The sequence below is a fragment of the Aegilops tauschii genome, chromosome 2 (genome assembly GCF_002575655.3).
Source record: "Aegilops tauschii subsp. strangulata cultivar AL8/78 chromosome 2, Aet v6.0, whole genome shotgun sequence".
Classification (NCBI taxonomy): domain Eukaryota; kingdom Viridiplantae; phylum Streptophyta; class Magnoliopsida; order Poales; family Poaceae; genus Aegilops; species Aegilops tauschii.
The window spans coordinates 5,570,108-5,590,879 of record NC_053036.3 but is presented as its reverse complement, the minus strand read 5'-3'; the positions used below and the strand labels follow the sequence as shown (position 1 = coordinate 5,590,879).

General features: G+C 43.5%; 1 protein-coding gene across 1 annotated transcript; it reads left to right on the top strand.

Annotated features, from left to right (window-relative positions):
- Positions 1–960: 960 nt before the first annotated feature.
- LOC109783545 (cytosolic sulfotransferase 5) lies at positions 961–2,369 on the top strand. The gene has a single exon (XM_020342144.4). The coding sequence runs from the start codon at positions 989–991 to the stop codon at positions 1,988–1,990; it is 1,002 nt and encodes a 333-aa protein (XP_020197733.2). The 5' UTR covers positions 961–988; the 3' UTR covers positions 1,991–2,369.
- Positions 2,370–20,772: the final 18,403 nt, after the last annotated feature.

Sequence of the window (20,772 nt, the reverse complement as noted above, 5' to 3'; positions counted from 1 at the left end):
TTCCACTCAAACATGCTTAACTTTGACTATCACATATAAATAGAGCAGTGGAAATAACATTATTAATTAATGTTAAAGAATAATTCCTTTTTGAGAATATTTAAAATAGTAATTGTCTTCCATCAGAAAGAAATAGTAATTGTCATATTTGAATCTTTGGAGCGTGTCTAAAACATCGCATACTTCAGAACAGCGGGAGTAAATGAGAGGAAGGAAGTCTTATCAAAGGGAAAAAAATGTATCGATGTTTTCTTTACCTAACCGCCAAAATTATTTATGTCAATTTTCTATTCCCTTATTTATTAAGTTGGACAAATTTAATACAATACTAAAAAAATTGTGGCGATTTTCTCACTTTAAAATATCTCATACGTGTCCACCGCCCACTCAATATTTAGTAAGATCTCATATAACCAACCAGGAAAAGATAACTGAGCTAGAACATGCACAATAAGGTAGCATACTAGGTCATTATAACCCACAACCGCTTGATATATATATCGAACCTTATTATTACGGTTCGATAACTGATACGTGCATTCATAATTATACATAACATCTTCTTATATTACCACAAATTTCAAGGATCCTCATTATTTCAATAGATCATAACTGATACATCTCTTGTGGCTATTCGACAGACTAAAGATGAAACTTTCATCAACACTTTCAACAGACTAAAGATGAAACCCTCGCATTTGCGAGGGCCACTGAGCTAGTTGGTCCTAACAGTACTGCCGCGCCGCAAATGAGTGGAGCAAAGCGCAATGCAATATAGTATTTACGAATACGGATGATGGCCTAGCCCAATTTGCGCATTATGTGTTTGCAGCGCATGATGCATGGCAAGATCAAGAAAACTATGGCCGTTTGATTGAAATCCGAAGCTGTAAGAGGGTTCCGTAAGTTTTAGTCAAGTGAGATGTTGCTGACCCGGCCTATATATATGTTGGCAATTCAGTCACAAGGATAACAGGTATTGGCAACCATGGGCAGTAACGATGCCCTTACGGCCGGCCCGGTCACAGAAAAAGAAAAAGAAGGAGCTTCCACACCGGCGGCCACTACCACACCACACGCCAACATACCGGAGATTATGTCCTCGCTGCCCACGGCGGCAGGGTTCCCCCCCTTCCAGTTGCGCCGGTACGGCGGCTTATGGCTGACCGACAGATATCTGGAGTTTATCGGCGCGGGCGCGTTCCACGCCCGCTTCAAGCCGAGGCCGACCGACGTGCTCCTCGCGAGTTTCCCCAAGTCTGGAACCACCTGGCTCAAGGCACTCGGCTTCTGCGCGCTCAACCGCGTGGCCCACCCGCCGTCTGCTGGTTCCGGCCACCCGCTCCACTGCGGCAGCCCCCACGACCTGGTGCGCTTCGTCGAGGGCCATGATGATCTGCTATACGAGGAGCTCCCTCATCCCCGGCTGCTAGCCACCCACCTACCCTACTCGTTGCTGCCCGACGGTGTCACGGGCAAGGAGGACGGCTCCGGCGGCCGGATCGTGTACGTCTGCCGGGACCCCAAGGACACGCTGGTTTCCTTCTGGCACTTCCACCAGAAGACCACGTCGGTGTTGCAGCAGGTGCCCGGCATGAGCGCGTCGTCCCCCGCCATGCCCACTTTCGAGGAGGCGTTTGAGCTCTTCTGCCAGGGCCAGACGGTGACGGGGTGCCTGAAGAAGATGGCGTCCTTCATGGGGTGCCCCTTCTCGCCGGAGGAGGAGGCGGCCGGGGTGGTGCGGGAGGTCGTGGAGCTCTGCAGCTTGGGTAAGCTCAAGGGGCTGCAGGTGAACAAGAGCGGAAGCACGGTGCTGGGGATTAAGAACGAGGCATTCTTCAGGAGCGGGACGGTGGGGGATTGGAGTAGCTGCATGACTCCGGCCATGGCGGCACAGCTGGACGGGATCGTCGCGGAGGCGCTCAGGGGCTCCACGCTCACCTTTGGGCCTTTGGCACCTCCAATAATTTGTGAGCCTGGCTTCCTATAATACTGCTGCTCGATCATTTGCTACTTACGTTACGCACTACTCCTACTTTGTTAGTATTTCCGTTAGCAAAATAAGGGCCATGCAGTGTGGTGTGTGCATGTAAACGTCCTGGCCAAGCCTGTGCTTCTTTTTGTGTTGGCTTCCAGGATTGCTTCGTGGGATGGCACGAGCTCAAGTGATCATGGCGGCATTCTAGTTCTAGGGGAGAAGGGACGAGTGGCTATGGGATGGCATGGCCGGGAAGCTCGGATCATCACCCAGTTTCTTTTTTTTTTTTATCTCAAGTCAGTTTTGTAACCAGAGAATAAATAAATGAGAAAAGCATGTCTACCGTTCACTGGATATATATCCTGTGGATGTTCTTTCTTTTCTTGAATTATTTGGATTGCTTACCATACGTGTCACGTTGTATCCCGTGGATGTGTTGGCAGTTGATTTTGTTGGAGATGTACCACGCATGCATATTTTACTTGTATTGCTCATGTACAATAGTTGATAAGATAGTTTTATCTTAAGTGTTGCATTTATTAAAGATGATAGAAAAACATGTCTACAATGGGTCATCTTTTAGTCTTATATTCAATAACTAACTATTCCTAAAAATGTGGTGAGATATATTGTGCTAAGAGACCATCTCTTAATAAATAAGAAAAGACAAGCATTTTCTTATAATTTCTCTCTCCTCCACCTCATCATTTTTCCTACATGGCACTCCTAAAATAGCACCGTTGTACATGCCGTCAATCCATCAGCCGAACTACGTACATCAATGCGGTCATATCAACCAGTCACTCACAATCTTCTTTATCTTTATTACTCCATGCGTTATTAAATATAAGTCTTTTTAGAGATTTCAATATCGACTACATACGAAGCAAAATGAGTGAATCTACACTCTAAATATGTCTATATACATCCGTATATAGTCTATATTTAAATCTCTAAAAAGATTTATATTTAGAAACAGGGGGAGTAGCAAATATGCCCGTTCGTTGCAACGGAAGAAAATCAATTAGATTATGAAGATTATGCAAGGATGAGATAAGGACTTTTACAATGTCATTTCGTAAACCACGTCTGAATCATGTCATAATGATACAAGAGACATTAAAAAAGTCATTTCAAAAACTGAAAGTGTGATGGTCTCATCCAGACTTGATTTCTTATAGCGCCACAATGAAATATATTTTTGGCTGAGCAAAGTGCACTGGTGGAGTATGCCTGAGCTATAGTGATGAATGATGTGTCTCGTTTTGACCTAGCGTCGCGGTGTTTTCTATGACCAGTCAAATTGTGGTACTAGAAAAACATAGTTATGTATGGAGACAAATTAGACATTTAGTCATTTTCATATAGCTTAAAAAATGAACCCATAGAAAGTTGTGTTAACTTTTTGGGGCTCAGCGCGGTACAAAACATGTAAACCTTTTTTTACCCAACGCGCAATGGATTAAATAAAATCATAAAACGACCTCTACATATCCCTAAAAAACAAGTCTATGTAAACGACGGTTCGTTTTGTTCGTTATTTATGGATCTATTTGAAATTTTGTGAACATTTTCTAAAATTTCATGGACATTTCTTTTCAAATTCCTGAATATGTTTTGAATACACTATCATTTTTTTAATCAAGAAGATTTTTTTAATCTCATGAATATTTGTTCGTAATCGTGAATTGTTTTTTAATATGCGAACAATTTTTAAAATAACGAACATTTATTGATTTTATGAACACGAACATTCTATGATTTGTTGATATTTTTAAAAACTCACACTTTTTAATTTTCTATTTTTTTAAATCCTGAATTAATTAAAAGAATAAAAACAAAAACAGGAAAAAGGAAAAAAATGAAAAAATAGGGCCGTCAGAGCTCGCACATGGACCGATATCCCAGTGGGTAGAGCGCCAGTATTCCACCATGAAGACCCGAGTTCGATCCCAACTGTCTCCACCATTTTTCTCACATTTTCCTCAGAATTTTGGCTGGTGTACGATAGGGCCACCTCGCCCAAGCGTAGCTTAGCAGATAGGCTGCATATTATTGTAATTTCGGCCCAGCTACTCTCTGTTTAATATTCTCTGTTTTTGACAAATTCAACTACTTTTTAAAATACTCATATCTTCCAAACCTTAACTCCACATGTAACATGTTACATATGAAAATCACTCAGAAAAAGTGTAGATTTTAAATATGTTATTATCTTGCATATTAATCATTTCTAAAATTATGTTTAGGAGGCATCCTTAATTGATACTTTTTTATATGGGTATTTTGAAAATGCCTCTTGTATAGGTTTCCTACCCATTTAAATTTAAAGGTAAATACACCACGCGATGGTTAGTTTGGTGCACAAACTTGCAAAATACGTGTTTCTGGTCATCTTACTTGTCATCTTGTTCATATACAGTGCTTTCTACCGTATGCGGCCGTATCCCGTGCACGCGTGCATGCCAAAGTGGCGGTGGCCCAATGGCAGTGGGTAATTCGCACACAGTGTTTTTTTCAGAAAGCACTCTTGCATTTTATTTATTTATACGCAGAAAATCTTTGAATAAAAAATGTAAAATGTTATTGCCATGAGTGGGATTCAACCGGACAACCTGATGCCATTAGGCTATCATAGATAGCCACTCAACCACCTGAGAGCTTACGTTTACAAAGCACAATTAAGTTAATATAACCCGTACAGTACAAATGAAAATACAAATCTAAATGGAAAAGGAGAAGCCATGGTTCAAACCTATGACCTCATAACTTTGTTGCATCTTCGAAAGCCAACCATATATATATATATATATATATATATATATATATATATATATATATATATATATATATATATATATATATATATATATATTCGGACAAATCAACCTAATTTTTGTTCGAATTCGAATAATTTTGAACTAAAAGTTCTAGATAAAAAATATATTGCAGAATGATTGTATGTAAATTATTTAATCAAAGAAATTTTTGTTTGAATTGGAATAATATTTAATTTTACAATCTAGATCAAAGAAATTATAATGCAGAATGAATGTACATAATTTTTTCGGCCAAATCAACTAATTTTGTTTTTGCATTTGACTAATCAATATAAAAGAAAATATACTCCGTCCATCCCATAATATCAGAGCGTTTTTTACACTGCACTAGTGTCAAAAATGCTCTTATATTATGGGACGGGGGGAGTAGTTCATAATGTATGTACGTAACTTTCTTTCAGAGAAATCAACAGAAATTTTGTTGTATTTCGAGTAAATTTAAGTTTGAAAATCAAGATAAAAGAAAATATAAAGGCAGAATCAATGTACATAACTGAATTTTTGTTTGAATCGAATAATTTTAAATTAGAAAATCTAGATAAAAGAATATATAGTGTGGAATGAATGTACATAATTTTCTTTCAGAAAAATCAAAGCAAATGTTGTTTGAATCCGGATAATTTTAAATTTCAAAATCTAGAGAAAAAAATAATGATTGAGAATGTGAACTTTTAACCTAAAGGATATATGACTTAGTACCCCCTATAATGGTGTGGTTAGGATACCCCCTGTAATGCAACAGGGCGTCGGTTCGACCTCGTACTGTCGCATTTTTTAGCCTACTTTATTTAGACCTTACACTGACGGGTGGTACCCAGCGGGCGACTATGTTTACAGCCGTTGGCTTTTGTACGAAGTTAAAAAACAGAGGGTATTAAAAGAACATTACATGCACCACGCTTCCACCATGTAGGCAGTGAATACACCCACGTACGGGAAATGTGACCGTATTTACACGTCCGCGCAAGTTTGATGACGAGAAAAACATTTTTTGCAAGTTTGTGCACCAAATTGACAGCCATGCGCAAGTTCTAAGACTTCCGGTGTATTTACCTCTTAAATTTACTAGATCGGATAGTCTAAAGCTGTCACAAAAGCTATTATTGGCATCATAGAGTATGTTCATTCCTACAAGCTAACATATGCTAAAGGTTACAACAATCACATAATCATCCTCTTTATTTCGTCCATCCCACAATAACCAATCTATATACGATGATGTACACTAAACTGCTGATACAAGTTTTATGTAAACCACACACACCTTCGGTACACTTCAAAAATCATCCCACATTTATGTTTTTGCGCAACACCACATATCTTCTTGTTTCTCGTATGACACCCTGAAAAATTTCAAGGGATTTGCTGATGTCGTCAAGTGTGTGTGTGTGTATGTGAAGGAAATATGCCCTAGAGGCAATAATAAAGTTATTATTTATATTTCCTTATATCATGATGAATGTTTATTATTCATGCTAGAATTGTATTAACTGAAAACTTAGTACATGTGTGAATACATAGACAAACAGAGTGTCACTAGTATGCCTCTACTTTGACTAGCTCGTTAATCAAAGATGATTAAGTTTCCTAGCCATAGACATGTGTTAGCATTTGATGAACGGGATCACATCATTAGAGAATGATGTGATTGACTTGACCCATCCGTTAGCTTAGCACTTTGATTGTTTAGTTTATTGCTATTGCTTTCTTCATAACTTATACATGTTCCTATGGCTATGAGATTATGCAACTCCCGAATACCGGAGGAACACGTGTGCTATCAAACGTCACAACGTAACTGGGTGATTATAAAGATGCTCTACAGGTGTCTCCGATGGTGTTTGTTGGGTTGGCATAGATCGAGATTAGGATTTGTCACTCCATGTTACGGAGAGGTATCTCTGGGCCCTCTCGGTAATGCACATCACTATAAGCCTTGCAAGCAATGTGACTAATGAGTTAGTTGCGGGATGATGTGTTGGAAATATGCCCTAGAGGCAATAATAAATTGGTTATTATTATATTTCCTTGTTCATGATAATCGTTTATTATCCATGCTAGAATTGTATTGATAGGAAACTCAGATACATGTGTGGATACATAGACAACACCATGTCCCTAGTAAGCCTCTAGTTGACTAGCTCGTTGATCAATAGATGGTTACGGTTTCCTGACCATGGACATTGGATGTCGTTGATAACAGGATCACATCATTAGGAGAATGATGTGATGGACGAGACCCAATCCTAAGCCTAGAACAAGATCGTGTAGTTCGTTTGCTAAGAGCTTTTCTAATGTCAAGTATCATTTCCTTAGACCATGAGATTGTGCAACTCCCGGATACCGTAGGAATGCTTTGGGTGTACCAAACGTCACAACGTAACTGGGTGGCTATAAAGGTGCACTACAGGTATCTCCGAAAGTGTCTGTTGGGTTGCCCGAATCGAGACTGGGATTTCTCACTCCATGTAAACGGAGAGGTATCTCTGGGCCCACTCGGTAGGACATCATCATAATGTGCACAATGTGACCAAGGACTTGATCACGGGATGATGTGTTACGGAACGAGTAAAGAGACTTGCCGGAAACGAGATTGAACAAGGTATCGGGATACCGACGATCGAATCTCGGGCAAGTAACATACCGATAGACAAAGGGAATTGTATACAGGATTGATTGAATCCTCGACATCGTGGTTCATCCGATGAGATCATCGAGGAGCATGTGGGAGCCAACATGGGTATCCAGATCCCGCTGTTGGTTATTGACCGGAGAGTCGTCTCGGTCATGTCTGCATGTCTCCCGAACCCGTAGGGTCTACACACTTAAGGTTCGGTGACGCTAGGGTTATAGAGATATTAGTATGCGGTAACCCGAAAGTTGCTCGGAGTCCCGGATGAGATCCCGGACGTCACGAGGAGTTCCGGAATGGTCCGGAGGTAAAGATTTATATATGGGAAGTCTTATTTTGGTCGCCGGAAAAGTTTTGCACTTTATCGGTATTGTACCGGGAGTGCCGAAAGGGGTCCGGGGGTCCACCAAGGCGGTCCACCACCCCGGGGGGCCACATGGGCTGTAGGGGTGTGCGCCTTGGCCTATATGGGCCAAGGGCACCAGCCCCAAGAGGCCCATGCACCAAGAGATAAGGGAAAGGGAGAGTCCTAAAAGGGGAAGGCACCTCCGAGGTGCCTTGGGGAGGATGGACTCCTCCCTGGCCGCACCCTTCCTTGGAGGAAGGGCCAAGGCTGCCCCCCTCTCCCTTGGCCCTATATATAGTGGGGGGAAGGAGGGCAGCAATATCTAAGCCCTGGCGCCTCCCTCTCCCTCCCGTGACACCTCTTCCTCCCCGCTTGCGCTTGGCGAAGCCCTGCCGGGATCCCGCTACTTCCACCACCACGCCGTCGTGTTGCCGGATCTCCATCAACCTCTCCTCCCCCCTTGCTGGATCAAGAAGGAGGAGACGTCGCTGCTCCGTACGTGTGTTGAACGCGGAGGTGCCGTCCGTTCGGCGCTAGGATCATCAGTGATTTGGATCACGACGAGTACGACTCCATCAACCCCGTTCTCTTGAACGCTTCCGCTCGCGATCTACAAGGGTATGTGGATGCACTCCTCTCTCTCGTTGCTAGATGACTCCATAGATTGATCTGTTGGAAATATGCCCTAGAGGCAATAATAAATTGGTTATTATTATATTTCCTTGTTCATGATAATCGTTTATTATCCATGCTAGAATTGTATTGATAGGAAACTCAGATGCATGTGTGGATACATAGACAACACCATGTCCCTAGTAAGCCTCTAGTTGACTAGCTCGTTGATCAATAGATGGTTACGGTTTCCTGACCATGGACATTGGATGTCGTTGATAACGGGATCACATCATTAGGATAATGATGTGATGGACGAGACCCAATCCTAAGCCTAGCACAAGATCGTATAGTTCGTTTGCTCAAAGCTTTTCTAATGTCAAGTATCATTTCCTTAGACCATGAGATTGTGCAACTCCCGGATACCGTAGGAATGCTTTGGGTGTACCAAACGTCACAACGTAACTGGGTGACTATAAAGGTGCACTACAGGTATCTCCGAAAGTGTCTGTTGGGTTGGCACGAATCGAGACTGGGATTTGTCACTCCGTGTAAACGGAGAGGTATCTCTGGGCCCACTCGGTAGGACATCATCATAATGTGCACAATGTGACCAAGGAGTTGATCACGGGATGATGTGAGTTACGGAACGAGTAAAGAGACTTGCCGGTAACGAGATTGAACAAGGTATCGGGATACCGACGATCGAATCTCGGGCAAGTAACATATCGATAGACAAAGGGAATTGTATACGGGATTGATTGAATCCCCGACATCGTGGTTCATCCGATGAGATCATCGTGGAACATGTGGGAGCCAACATGGGTATCCAGATCCCGCTGTTGGTTATTGACCGCAGAACGTCTCGGTCATGTCTGCATGTTTCCCGAACCCGTAGGGTCTACACACTTAAGGTTCGATGACGCTAGGGTTATAGGGAAAGTATGTATGTGGTTACCGAATGTTTTTGGAGTCCCGGATGAGATCCCGGACGTCACGAGGAGTTCTGGAATGGTCCGGAGGTAAAGATTTATATATGGGAAGTCCTGTTTTGGTCACCGGAAAAGTTTCGGGTGATATCGGTAATGTACCGGGACCACCGGGAGGGTCCCGAGGGTCCACCAAGTGGGGCCACCAGCCCCAGAAGGCTGCGTGGGCCAAGTGTGGGAGGGGACCAGCCCCAGGTGGGCTGGTGCGCCCCCCCACCAAGGCCCAAGCGCATGGGAGAATGGGAGGGGGCAAACCCTAGGTCCAGATGGGCCTTAAGGCCCACCCTAGTGGCGCCCCCCCCTCTCCTCCCCTTGCCCCCCCCCTAGATGGGATCTCGGGCTGGCTGCCAGCCCTTGGGGGTGGAAACCCTTGAGGGGACGCAGCCCCTTCCCCCCTATATATAGTTGAGGTTTGGGGCTGCCCATGACACGAGAACGTCTCTCTTTCGGCGCAGCCCTACCCCTCTCCCTCCTCCTCCTCTCCCGCGGTGCTTGGCGAAGCCCTGCGGGATTGCCACGCTCCTCCATCACCACCACGCCGTCGTGCTGCTGCTGGATGGAGTCTTCCCCAACCTCTCCCTCTCTCCTTGCTGGATCAAGGCGTGGGAGACGTCACCGGGCTGCACGTGTGTTGAACGCGGAGGCACCGTTCTTCGGTGCTTAGATCGGAATCAACCGCGATCTGAATCGCTACGAGTACGACTCCTTCATCCGCGTTCTTGCAACGCTTCCGCATCGCGATCTACAATGGTATGTAGATGCACTCTCCTTCCCCTCGTTGCTAGATTACTCCATAGATTGATCTTGGTGTTGCGTAGAAAATTTTGAATTTCTGCTACGTTCCCCAACAGTGGCATCACGAGCTAGGTCTATGCGTAGTTTCTATGCACGAGTAGAACACAAAGTAGTTGTGGGCGTAGATGTTGCCAATTCTTCTTGCCGTTACTAGTCTTATCTTGTTTCGGCGGCATTGTGGGATGAAGCGGCCCGGACCGATCTTACACGTACGCTTACGTGAGACAGGTTCCACCGACTGACATGCACTAGTTGCATAAGGTGGCTAGCGGGTGTCTGTCTCTCCCACTTTAGTCGGAACGGATTCGATGAAAAGGGTCCTTATGAAGGGTAAATAGAAATTTGCATATCACGTTGTGGTTTTACGTAGGTAAGAAACGTTCTTGCTAGAAACCTATACAAGCCACGTAAAAACTTGCAACAACAATTAGAGGACGTCTAACTTGTTTTTGCAGCATGTGCTATGTGATGTGATATGGCCAGAAGATGTGATCAATGATATATGTGATGTATGAGATTGATCATATTCTTGTAATAGGAATCACGACTTGCATGTCGATGAGTATGACAACCGGCAGGAGCCATAGGAGTTGTCTTTATTTTTTGTATGACCTGCGTGTCATTGAATAACGCCATGTAAATTACTTTACTTTGTTGCTAAGCGCGTTAGCCATAGAAGTAGAAGTAATCGTTGGCGTGACAACTTCATGAAGACACAATGATGGAGATCATGGTGTCTTGCCGGTGACAAAGATGATCATGGTGCCCCGAAGATGGAGATCAAAGGAGCAAAATGATATTGGCCATATCATGTCACTATTTGATTGGATGTGATGTTTATCATGTTATGCATCTTATTTGCTTAGAACGACGGTAGTAAGTAAGATGATCCCTCACTAAAATTTCAAGAGACGTGTTCCCCCTAACTGTGCACTGTTGCGAAGGTTCGTTGTTTCGAAGCACCACGTGATGATCGGGTGTGATAGATTCTAACGTTCGAATACAACGGGTGTTGACGAGCCTAGCATGTACAGACATGGCCTCGGAACACATGCAAAACACTTAGGTTGACTTGACGAGCCTAGCATGTACAGACATGGCCTCGGAACACAAGAGATCGAAAGATCGAACATGAGTCGTATAGTAGATACGATCAACATGGAGATGTTCACCGATGATGACTAGTCCGTCTCACGTGATGATCGGACACGGCCTAGTTTGACTCGGATCATGTATCACATAGATGACTAGAGGGATGTCTATCTGAGTGGGAGTTCAATAATCAGATGAACTTCATTATCATGAACATAGTCAAAAGGTCTTTGCAAATTATGTCATACGCTTTAGTTCTACTGTTTAAGATATGGTCCTAGAGAAAATTTTAGTTGAAAGTTGGTAGTAGCAATTATGCGGACTGGGTCCGTAAACTGAGGATTGTCCTCATTGCTGCACAGAAGGCTTATGTCCTTAATGCACCGCTCGGTGTGCTGAACCTCAGCGTCATCCGTAGATGTTGCGGAACATCTGACATACACGTTTTGATAACTACGTGATAGTTCAGTGCGTAATGCTAACGGTTTAGAATTGTGGCACCAAAGACGTTTTTGAAACGTCGCAGAACATATGAGATGTTCCGAAGACTGAAATTGGGATTTCAGACTAGTGCCCACGTCAAGAGGTATGAGACCTCTGACAAGTTTCTTAAGCCTGAAGACTAAGGGAGAAAAGCTCAATCGTTGAGCATGTGCTCAGATTGTCTGAGTGCCACAATCGCTTGAATCAAGTGGGAGTTTATCTTCCAGATGAGATAGTGATGGTTCTCCATAGTCACTACCACCAAGCTAGTAGAGCTTCGTGATGAACTATAACATATCAGGGATAGTTATGATGATCCTTGAGCTATTCGCGATGTTTGACACCGCGAAAGTAGAAATCAAGAAGGAGCATCAATTGTTGATGGTTAGTAAAACCACTAGTTTCTAGAAGGGCAAGGGCAAAAGGGATACTTCATGAAACAGCAAATCATTTGCTCCTCTAGTGAAGAATCCCAAGGTTAAACCCAAACCCGAGACTAAGTGCTTCTGTAATGAAGGGAACGGTCACTGAAGCGGGACTACCCTAGATACTTGGTAGATGAGAAGGCAGGCAAGGTCGACAGAAGTATATTTGATATACATTATATGAATGTGTACTTTACTAGTACTCCTAGCAGCACCAGGGTATTAGATACTGGTTCGGTTGCTAAGAGTTAGTAACTCGAAATAAAAGCTACGGAATAAATGGAGACTAGCTAAAGATGAGATGACGATGTGTGTTGGAAGTGTTTCCAAGGTTGATGTGATCAAGCATCGCATGCTCCCTCTAACATCGAGATTTGGTGTTTGCGTTGAGCATGATTGGATTATGTTTATCGCAATACGGTTATTCATTTAAGGAGAATAATGGTTACTCTGTTTATTTGAATAAAACCTTCAATGGTCTTGCACCTAAAATGAATCTCGATCGTAGTGATACACATGTTCGTGCCAAAAGATATAAAATAGTAATGATAGTTCCACATACTTGTGGCACTGCCATTTGAGTCATATTGGTATAGAACGCATGAAGAAGCTCCATGTAGATGGATCTTTGGACTCAGTCGTTTTTGAAAAGATTGAGACATGCGAACCATGTCTATTGGTATATATGCATGAAGAAACTCCATGCAGATGGATCGTTTGGACTCACTTGATTTTGAATCACTTGAGACATGCAAATCATACCACATGGGCAAGATGACTGAAAGGCCTCATTTTCAGTAAGATTGAACAAGAGAGCAACTTATTGGAAGTAATACATTTTGATGTATGCAGTCCAATGAGTGCTGAGGCATGCAGTGGATATCATTATGTTCTTACTTCACAGATGATTTGAGTAGATGCTGAGTGTATTTACTTGATGAAACACAAGTCTGAATTATTGAAAGGTTCAAGTAATTTCAGAGTGAAGTTGAAGGTCGTCGTGACAAGAGGATAAAATGTATGTGATATGATCATAGAGATGAGTATCTGAGATACGAGTTTGGCACACAATTAAGACATTGTGGAAAGTATTTCACAACTAATACCGCCTGGAACACCATAGTGTGATGGTGTGTCCGAACATCATAACTACACCCTATTGGATATGGTGCATACCATGATGTCTCTTATCGAATTACCACTATCGTTTATGGGTTAGGCATTAGAGACAACCGCATTCACTTTAAAAGGGGCACCACGCAATTCCGTTGAGACGACACCGTTTAGAGAAACCTAAGTTGTCGTTTCTTAAAAGTTTGGGGCTGCGGAGCTTATGTGAAAAAGTTTCGGGCTGATAAGCTCGAACCCAAAGCGGATAAATGCGCCTTCATAGAATACCCAAAAACAGTTGGGTATACCTCCTATTTCAGATCTGGAAGCAAAAGTAATTGGTTCTAGAAACAGGTCCTTTCTCGAGGAAAAGTTTCTCTCGAAAGAATTGAGTGGGAGGATGGTGGAGACTTGATAAGGTTATTGAACCGTCACTTCAACTAGTGTGTAGCAGGGCATAGGAAGTTGTTCCTGTGGCACCTACACCAATTGAAGTGGAAGCTTATGATAGTGATCATGAAACTTCAGATCAAGTCACTACCAAACCTCGTAGGACGACGAGGATGCGTGCTACTTCAGAGTAGTACGTGATCCTGTCTTGAAAGATATGTTGTTAGACAACAATGAACCTACGAACTATGGAGAAGCGATGGTGGGCCCATATTCCGACAAATGGTTAGAAGCCATGAAATCCGAGATAAATGGAGAAGAAGACGGACGTGGACGGTAATGTTACCGTCTATGAAGCTCGACTTGTGGCAAAGAGGATTTCCACAAGTTCAAGGAGTTGACTACGATGAGATTTTCTCATCCGTAGCGATGCTTAAGTCCGTCGGAATCGTGTTAGCATTAGCTGCATTTATGAAATCTGGCAGATGGATGTCAAAACAAGTTTCCTTACCAGTTTTCGTAAGGAAAGGTTGTATGTGATACAATCAGAAAGGTTTTGTCGATCCTAAGGATGCTAAAATGTATGCTAGCTCCAGCGATCCTTCCATGGATTAGAGCTAGCATCTCGGAGTCAGAATATACACTTTGATGGAGTGATCAAAGTTTTTGGGTTTATACAAAGTTTGTTAGAAACTTGTATTTACAATAAAGTGAGTGGGAGCGCTACAACATTTCTGATAAGTATATGTGAATGACATATTGTTGATCCGAAATGATGTAAAATTTCTGGAAAGCATAAAGGGTTGTTTGAAAGGAGTTTTTTCAAAGGAAGACCTGGATAAAGCTGCTTACATATTGGGCATCAAGATCTATAGAGATAGATCAAAACGGCCGATGATACTTTCAAAGAACGCACACCTTGACATGATTTTGAAAGAGTTCAAAATAGATCAGCAAAGAAGGAGTTCTTGGCTGTGTTACAAGGTGTGAGTATTGAGTGAGACTCAAGACCTGACCACAGCAGAAGAGAGAGAAAGGACGAAGGTCGTCCCCTATGCTTCAGACGTAGGCTCTACAGTATGCTATGCTGTGTACCGCACATGAAGTGTGCCTTGAGTTGGTCAAGGGGTACAATAGTGATCCGGGAATGGATCACATGACAGCGGTCGAACTTATCCTTAGTATCTAGTGGACTAAGGAGTTTTCTCGATTATGGAGGTGAAAAGGAGTTCGTCGTAAAGGGTTACGTCGATGCGAACTTTGACACTAATCCGGATGACTCTGAGTAGTAAACCGGATTCGTATAGTAGAACAGTTATTTGAAATGGCTCCAAATAGCGCGTGGTAGCATCCACAAGATGACATAGATATTCGTAAAGCACACACGGATCTGAAAGGTTCAGACCCGTTGACTAATAACCTCTCTCACAAGCATAACATGATCAAACCAGAACTCATTGAGTGTTAATCACATAGTGATGTGAACTAGATTGTTGACTCTAGTAAACTCTTTAGATGTTGGTCACATGGTGATGTGACCTGTGAATGTTAATCACATGGTGATGTGAACTAGATTATTGACTCTAGTGCAAGTGGGAGACTGTTGGAAATATGCCCTAGAGGCAATAATAAATTGGTTATTATTATATTTCCTTGTTCATGATAATCGTTTATTATCCATGCTAGAATTGTATTGATAGGAAACTCAGATACATGTGTGGATACATAGACAACACCATGTCCCTAGTAAGCCTCTAGTTGACTAGCTCGTTGATCAATAGATGGTTACGGTTTCCTGACCATGGACATTGGATGTCGTTGATAACGGGATCACATCATTAGGAGAATGATGTGATGGACGAGACCCAATCCTAAGCCTAGCACAAGATCGTATAGTTCGTTTGCTCAGAGCTTTTCTAATGTCAAGTATCATTTCCTTAGACCATGAGATTGTGCAACTCCCGGATACCGTAGGAATGCTTTGGGTGTACCAAACGTCACAACGTAACTGGGTGACTATAAAGGTGCACTACAGGTATCTCCGAAAGTGTCTGTTGGGTTGGCACGAATCGAGACTGGGATTTGTCACTCCGTGTAAATGGAGAGGTATCTCTGGGCCCACTCGGTAGGACATCATCATAATGTGCACAATGTGACCAAGGAGTTGATCACGGGATGATGTGAGTTACGGAACGAGTAAAGAGACTTGCCAGTAACGAGATTGAACAAGGTATCGGGATACCGACGATCGAATCTCGGGCAAGTAACATACCGATAGACAAAGGGAATTGTATACGGGATTGATTGAATCCCCGACATCGTGGTTCATCCGATGAGATCATCGTGGAACATGTGGGAGCCAACATGGGTATCCAGATCCCGCTGTTGGTTATTGACCGGAGAACGTCTCGGTCATGTCTGCATGGTTCCCGAACCCGTAGGGTCTACACACTTAAGGTTCGATGAGGCTAGGGTTATAGGGAAAGTATGTACGTGGTTACCGAATGTTTTTCGGAGTCCCGGATGAGATCCCGGACGTCACGAGGAGTTCTGGAATGGTCCGGAGGTAAAGATTTATATATGGGAAGTCCTGTTTTGGTCACCGGAAAAGTTTCGGGTGATATCGGTAATGTACTGGGACCACCGGGAGGGTCCCGGGGGTCCACCAAGTGGGGCCACCAGCCCCAGAAGGCTGCGTGGGCCATGTGTGGGAGGGGACCAGCCCCAGGTGGGCTGGTGCGCCCCCCCCCACCAAGGCCCAAGCGCATGGGAGAGTGGGAGGGGGCAAACCCTAGGTCCAGATGGGCCTTAAGGCCCACCCTAGTGGCGCCCCCCCCCCCTCTCCTCCCCTTGCCCCCCCCTAGATGGGATCTAGGGCTGGCCGCCAGCCCTTGGGGGTGGAAACCCTTGAGGGGGCGCAGCCCCTTCCCCCCCTATATATAGTTGAGGTTTGGGGCTGCCCAAGACACGAGAACGTCTCTCTTTCGGCGCAGCCCTACCCCTCTCCCTCCTCCTCCTCTCCCGCGGTGCTTGGCGAAGCCCTGCGGGATTGCCACGCTCCTCCATCACCACCACGCCATCGTGCTGCTGCTGGATGGAGTCTTCCCCAACCTCTCCCTCTCTCCTTGCTGGATCAAGGCGTGGGAGACGTCACCGGGCTGCACGTGTGTTGAACGCGGAGGCACCGTTCTTCGGTGCTTAGATCGGAATCAACCGCGATCTGAATCGCTACGAGTACGACTCCTTCATCCGCGTTCTTGCAACGCTTCCGCATCGCGATCTACAATGGTATGTAGATGCACTCTCCTTCCCCTCGTTGCTAGATTACTCCATAGATTGATCTTGGTGTTGCGTAGAAAATTTTGAATTTCTGCTACGTTCCCCAACAGTGGCATCACGAGCTAGGTCTATGCGTAGTTTCTATGCACGAGTAGAACACAAAGTAGTTGTGGGCGTAGATGTTGCCAATTCTTCTTGCCGTTACTAGTCTTATCTTGTTTCGGCGGCATTGTGGGATGAAGCGGCCCGGACCGACCTTACACGTACGCTTACGTGAGACAGGTTCCACCGACTGACATGCACTAGTTGCATAAGGTGGCTAGCAGGTGTCTGTCTCTCCCACTTTAGTCGGAACGGATTCGATGAAAAGGGTCCTTATGAAGGGTAAATAGAAATTTGCATATCACGTTGTGGTTTTACGTAGGTAAGAAACGTTCTTGCTAGAAACCTATACAAGCCACGTAAAAACTTGCAACAACAATTAGAGGACGTCTAACTTGTTTTTGCAGCATGTGCTATGTGATGTGATATGGCCAGAAGATGTGATCAATGATATATGTGATGTATGAGATTGATCATATTCTTGTAATAGGAATCACGACTTGCATGTCGATGAGTATGACAACCGGCAGGAGCCATAGGAGTTGTCTTTATTTTTTGTATGACCTGCGTGTCATTGAATAACGCCATGTAAATTACTTTACTTTGTTGCTAAGCGCGTTAGCCATAGAAGTAGAAGTAATCGTTGGCGTGACAACTTCATGAAGACACAATGATGGAGATCATGGTGTCTTGCCGGTGACAAAGATGATCATGGTGCCCCGAAGATGGAGATCAAAGGAGCAAAATGATATTGGCCATATCATGTCACTATTTGATTGGATGTGATGTTTATCATGTTATGCATCTTATTTGCTTAGAACGACGGTAGTAAGTAAGATGATCCCTCACTAAAATTTCAAGAGACGTGTTCCCCCTAACTGTGCACTGTTGCGAAGGTTCGTTGTTTCGAAGCACCACGTGATGATCGGGTGTGATAGATTCTAACGTTCGAATACAACGGGTGTTGACGAGCCTAGCATGTACAGACATGGCCTCGGAACACATGCAAAACACTTAGGTTGACTTGACGAGCCTAGCATGTACAGACATGGCCTCGGAACACAAGAGATCGAAAGATCGAACATGAGTCGTATAGTAGATACGATCAACATGGAGATGTTCACCGATGATGACTAGTCCGTCTCACGTGATGATCGGACACGGCCTAGTTTGACTCGGATCATGTATCACATAGATGACTAGAGGGATGTCTATCTGAGTGGGAGTTCAATAATCAGATGAACTTCATTATCATGAACATAGTCAAAAGGTCTTTGCAAATTATGTCATACGCTTTAGTTCTACTGTTCAAGATATGGTCCTAGAGAAAATTTTAGTTGAAAGTTGGTAGTAGCAATTATGCGGACTGGGTCCGTAAACTGAGGATTGTCCTCATTGCTGCACAGAAGGCTTATGTCCTTAATGCACCGCTCGGTGTGCTGAACCTCAGCGTCATCCGTAGATGTTGCGGAACATCTGACATACACGTTTTGATAACTACGTGATAGTTCAGTGCGTAATGCTAACGGTTTAGAATTGTGGCACCAAAGACGTTTTTGAAACGTCGCAGAACATATGAGATGTTCCGAAGACTGAAATTGGGATTTCAGACTAGTGCCCACGTCAAGAGGTATGAGACCTCTGACAAGTTTCTTAAGCCTGAAGACTAAGGGAGAAAAGCTCAATCGTCGAGCATGTGCTCAGATTGTCTGAGTGCCACAATCGCTTGAATCAAGTGGGAGTTTATCTTCCAGATGAGATAGTGATGGTTCTCCATAGTCACTACCACCAAGCTAGTAGAGCTTCGTGATGAACTATAACATATCAGGGATAGTTATGATGATCCTTGAGCTATTCGCGATGTTTGACACCGCGAAAGTAGAAATCAAGAAGGAGCATCAATTGTTGATGGTTAGTAAAACCACTAGTTTCTAGAAGGGCAAGGGCAAAAGGGATACTTCATGAAACAGCAAATCATTTGCTCCTCTAGTGAAGAATCCCAAGGTTAAACCCAAACCCGAGACTAAGTGCTTCTGTAATGAAGGGAACGGTCACTGAAGCGGGACTACCCTAGATACTTGGTAGATGAGAAGGCAGGCAAGGTCGACAGAAGTATATTTGATATACATTATATGAATGTGTACTTTACTAGTACTCCTAGCAGCACCAGGGTATTAGATACTGGTTCGGTTGCTAAGAGTTAGTAACTCGAAATAAAAGCTACGGAATAAATGGAGACTAGCTAAAGATGAGATGACGATGTGTGTTGGAAGTGTTTCCAAGGTTGATGTGATCAAGCATCGCATGCTCCCTCTAACATCGAGATTTGGTGTTTGCGTTGAGCATGATTGGATTATGTTTATCGCAATACGGTTATTCATTTAAGGAGAATAATGGTTACTCTGTTTATTTGAATAAAACCTTCAATGGTCTTGCACCTAAAATGAATCTCGATCGTAGTGATACACATGTTCGTGCCAAAAGATATAAAATAGTAATGATAGTTCCACATACTTGTGGCACTGCCATTTGAGTCATATTGGTATAGAACACATGAAGAAGCTCCATGTAGATGGATCTTTGGACTCAGTCGTTTTTGAAAAGATTGAGACATGCGAACCATGTCTATTGGTATATATGCATGAAGAAACTCCATGCAGATGGATCGTTTGGACTCACTTGATTTTGAATCACTTGAGACATGCAAATCATACCACATGGGCAAGATGACTGAAAGGCCTCATTTTCAGTAAGATTGAACAAGAGAGCAACTTATTGGAAGTAATACATTTTGATGTATGCAGTCCAATGAGTGCTGAGGCATGCAGTGGATATCATTATGTTCTTACTTCACAGATGATTTGAGTAGATGCTGAGTGTATTTACTTGATGAAACACAAGTCTGAATTATTGAAAGGTTCAAGTAATTTCAGAGTGAAGTTGAAGGTCGTCGTGACAAGAGGATAAAATGTATGTGATATGATCATAGAGATGAGTATCTGAGATACGAGTTTGGCACACAATTAAGACATTGTGGAAAGTATTTCACAACTAATACCGCCTGGAACACCATAGTGTGATGGTGTGTCCGAACATCATAACTACACCCTATTGGATATGGTGCATACCATGATGTCTCTTATCGAATTACCACTATCGTTTATGGGTTAGGCATTAGAGACAACCGCATTCACTTTAAAAGGGGCACCACGCAATTCCGTTGAGACGACACCGTTTAGAGAAACCTAAGTTGTCGTTTCTTAAAAGTTTGGGGCTGCGGAGCTTATGTGAAAAAGTTTCGGGCTGATAAGCTCGAACCCAAAGCGGATAAATGCGCCTTCATAGAATACCCAAAAACAGTTGGGTATACCTCCTATTTCAGATCTGGAAGCAAAAGTAATTGGTTCTAGAAACAGGTCCTTTCTCGAGGAAAAGTTTCTCTCGAAAGAATTGAGTGGGAGGATGGTGGAGACTTGATAAGGTTATTGAACCGTCACTTCAACTAGTGTGTAGCAGGGCATAGGAAGTTGTTCCTGTGGCACCTACACCAATTGAAGTGGAAGCTTATGATAGTGATCATGAAACTTTAGATCAAGTCACTACCAAACCTCGTAGGACGACGAGGATGCGTGCTACTTCAGAGTAGTACGTGATCCTGTCTTGAAAGATATGTTGTTAGACAACAATGAACCTACGAAC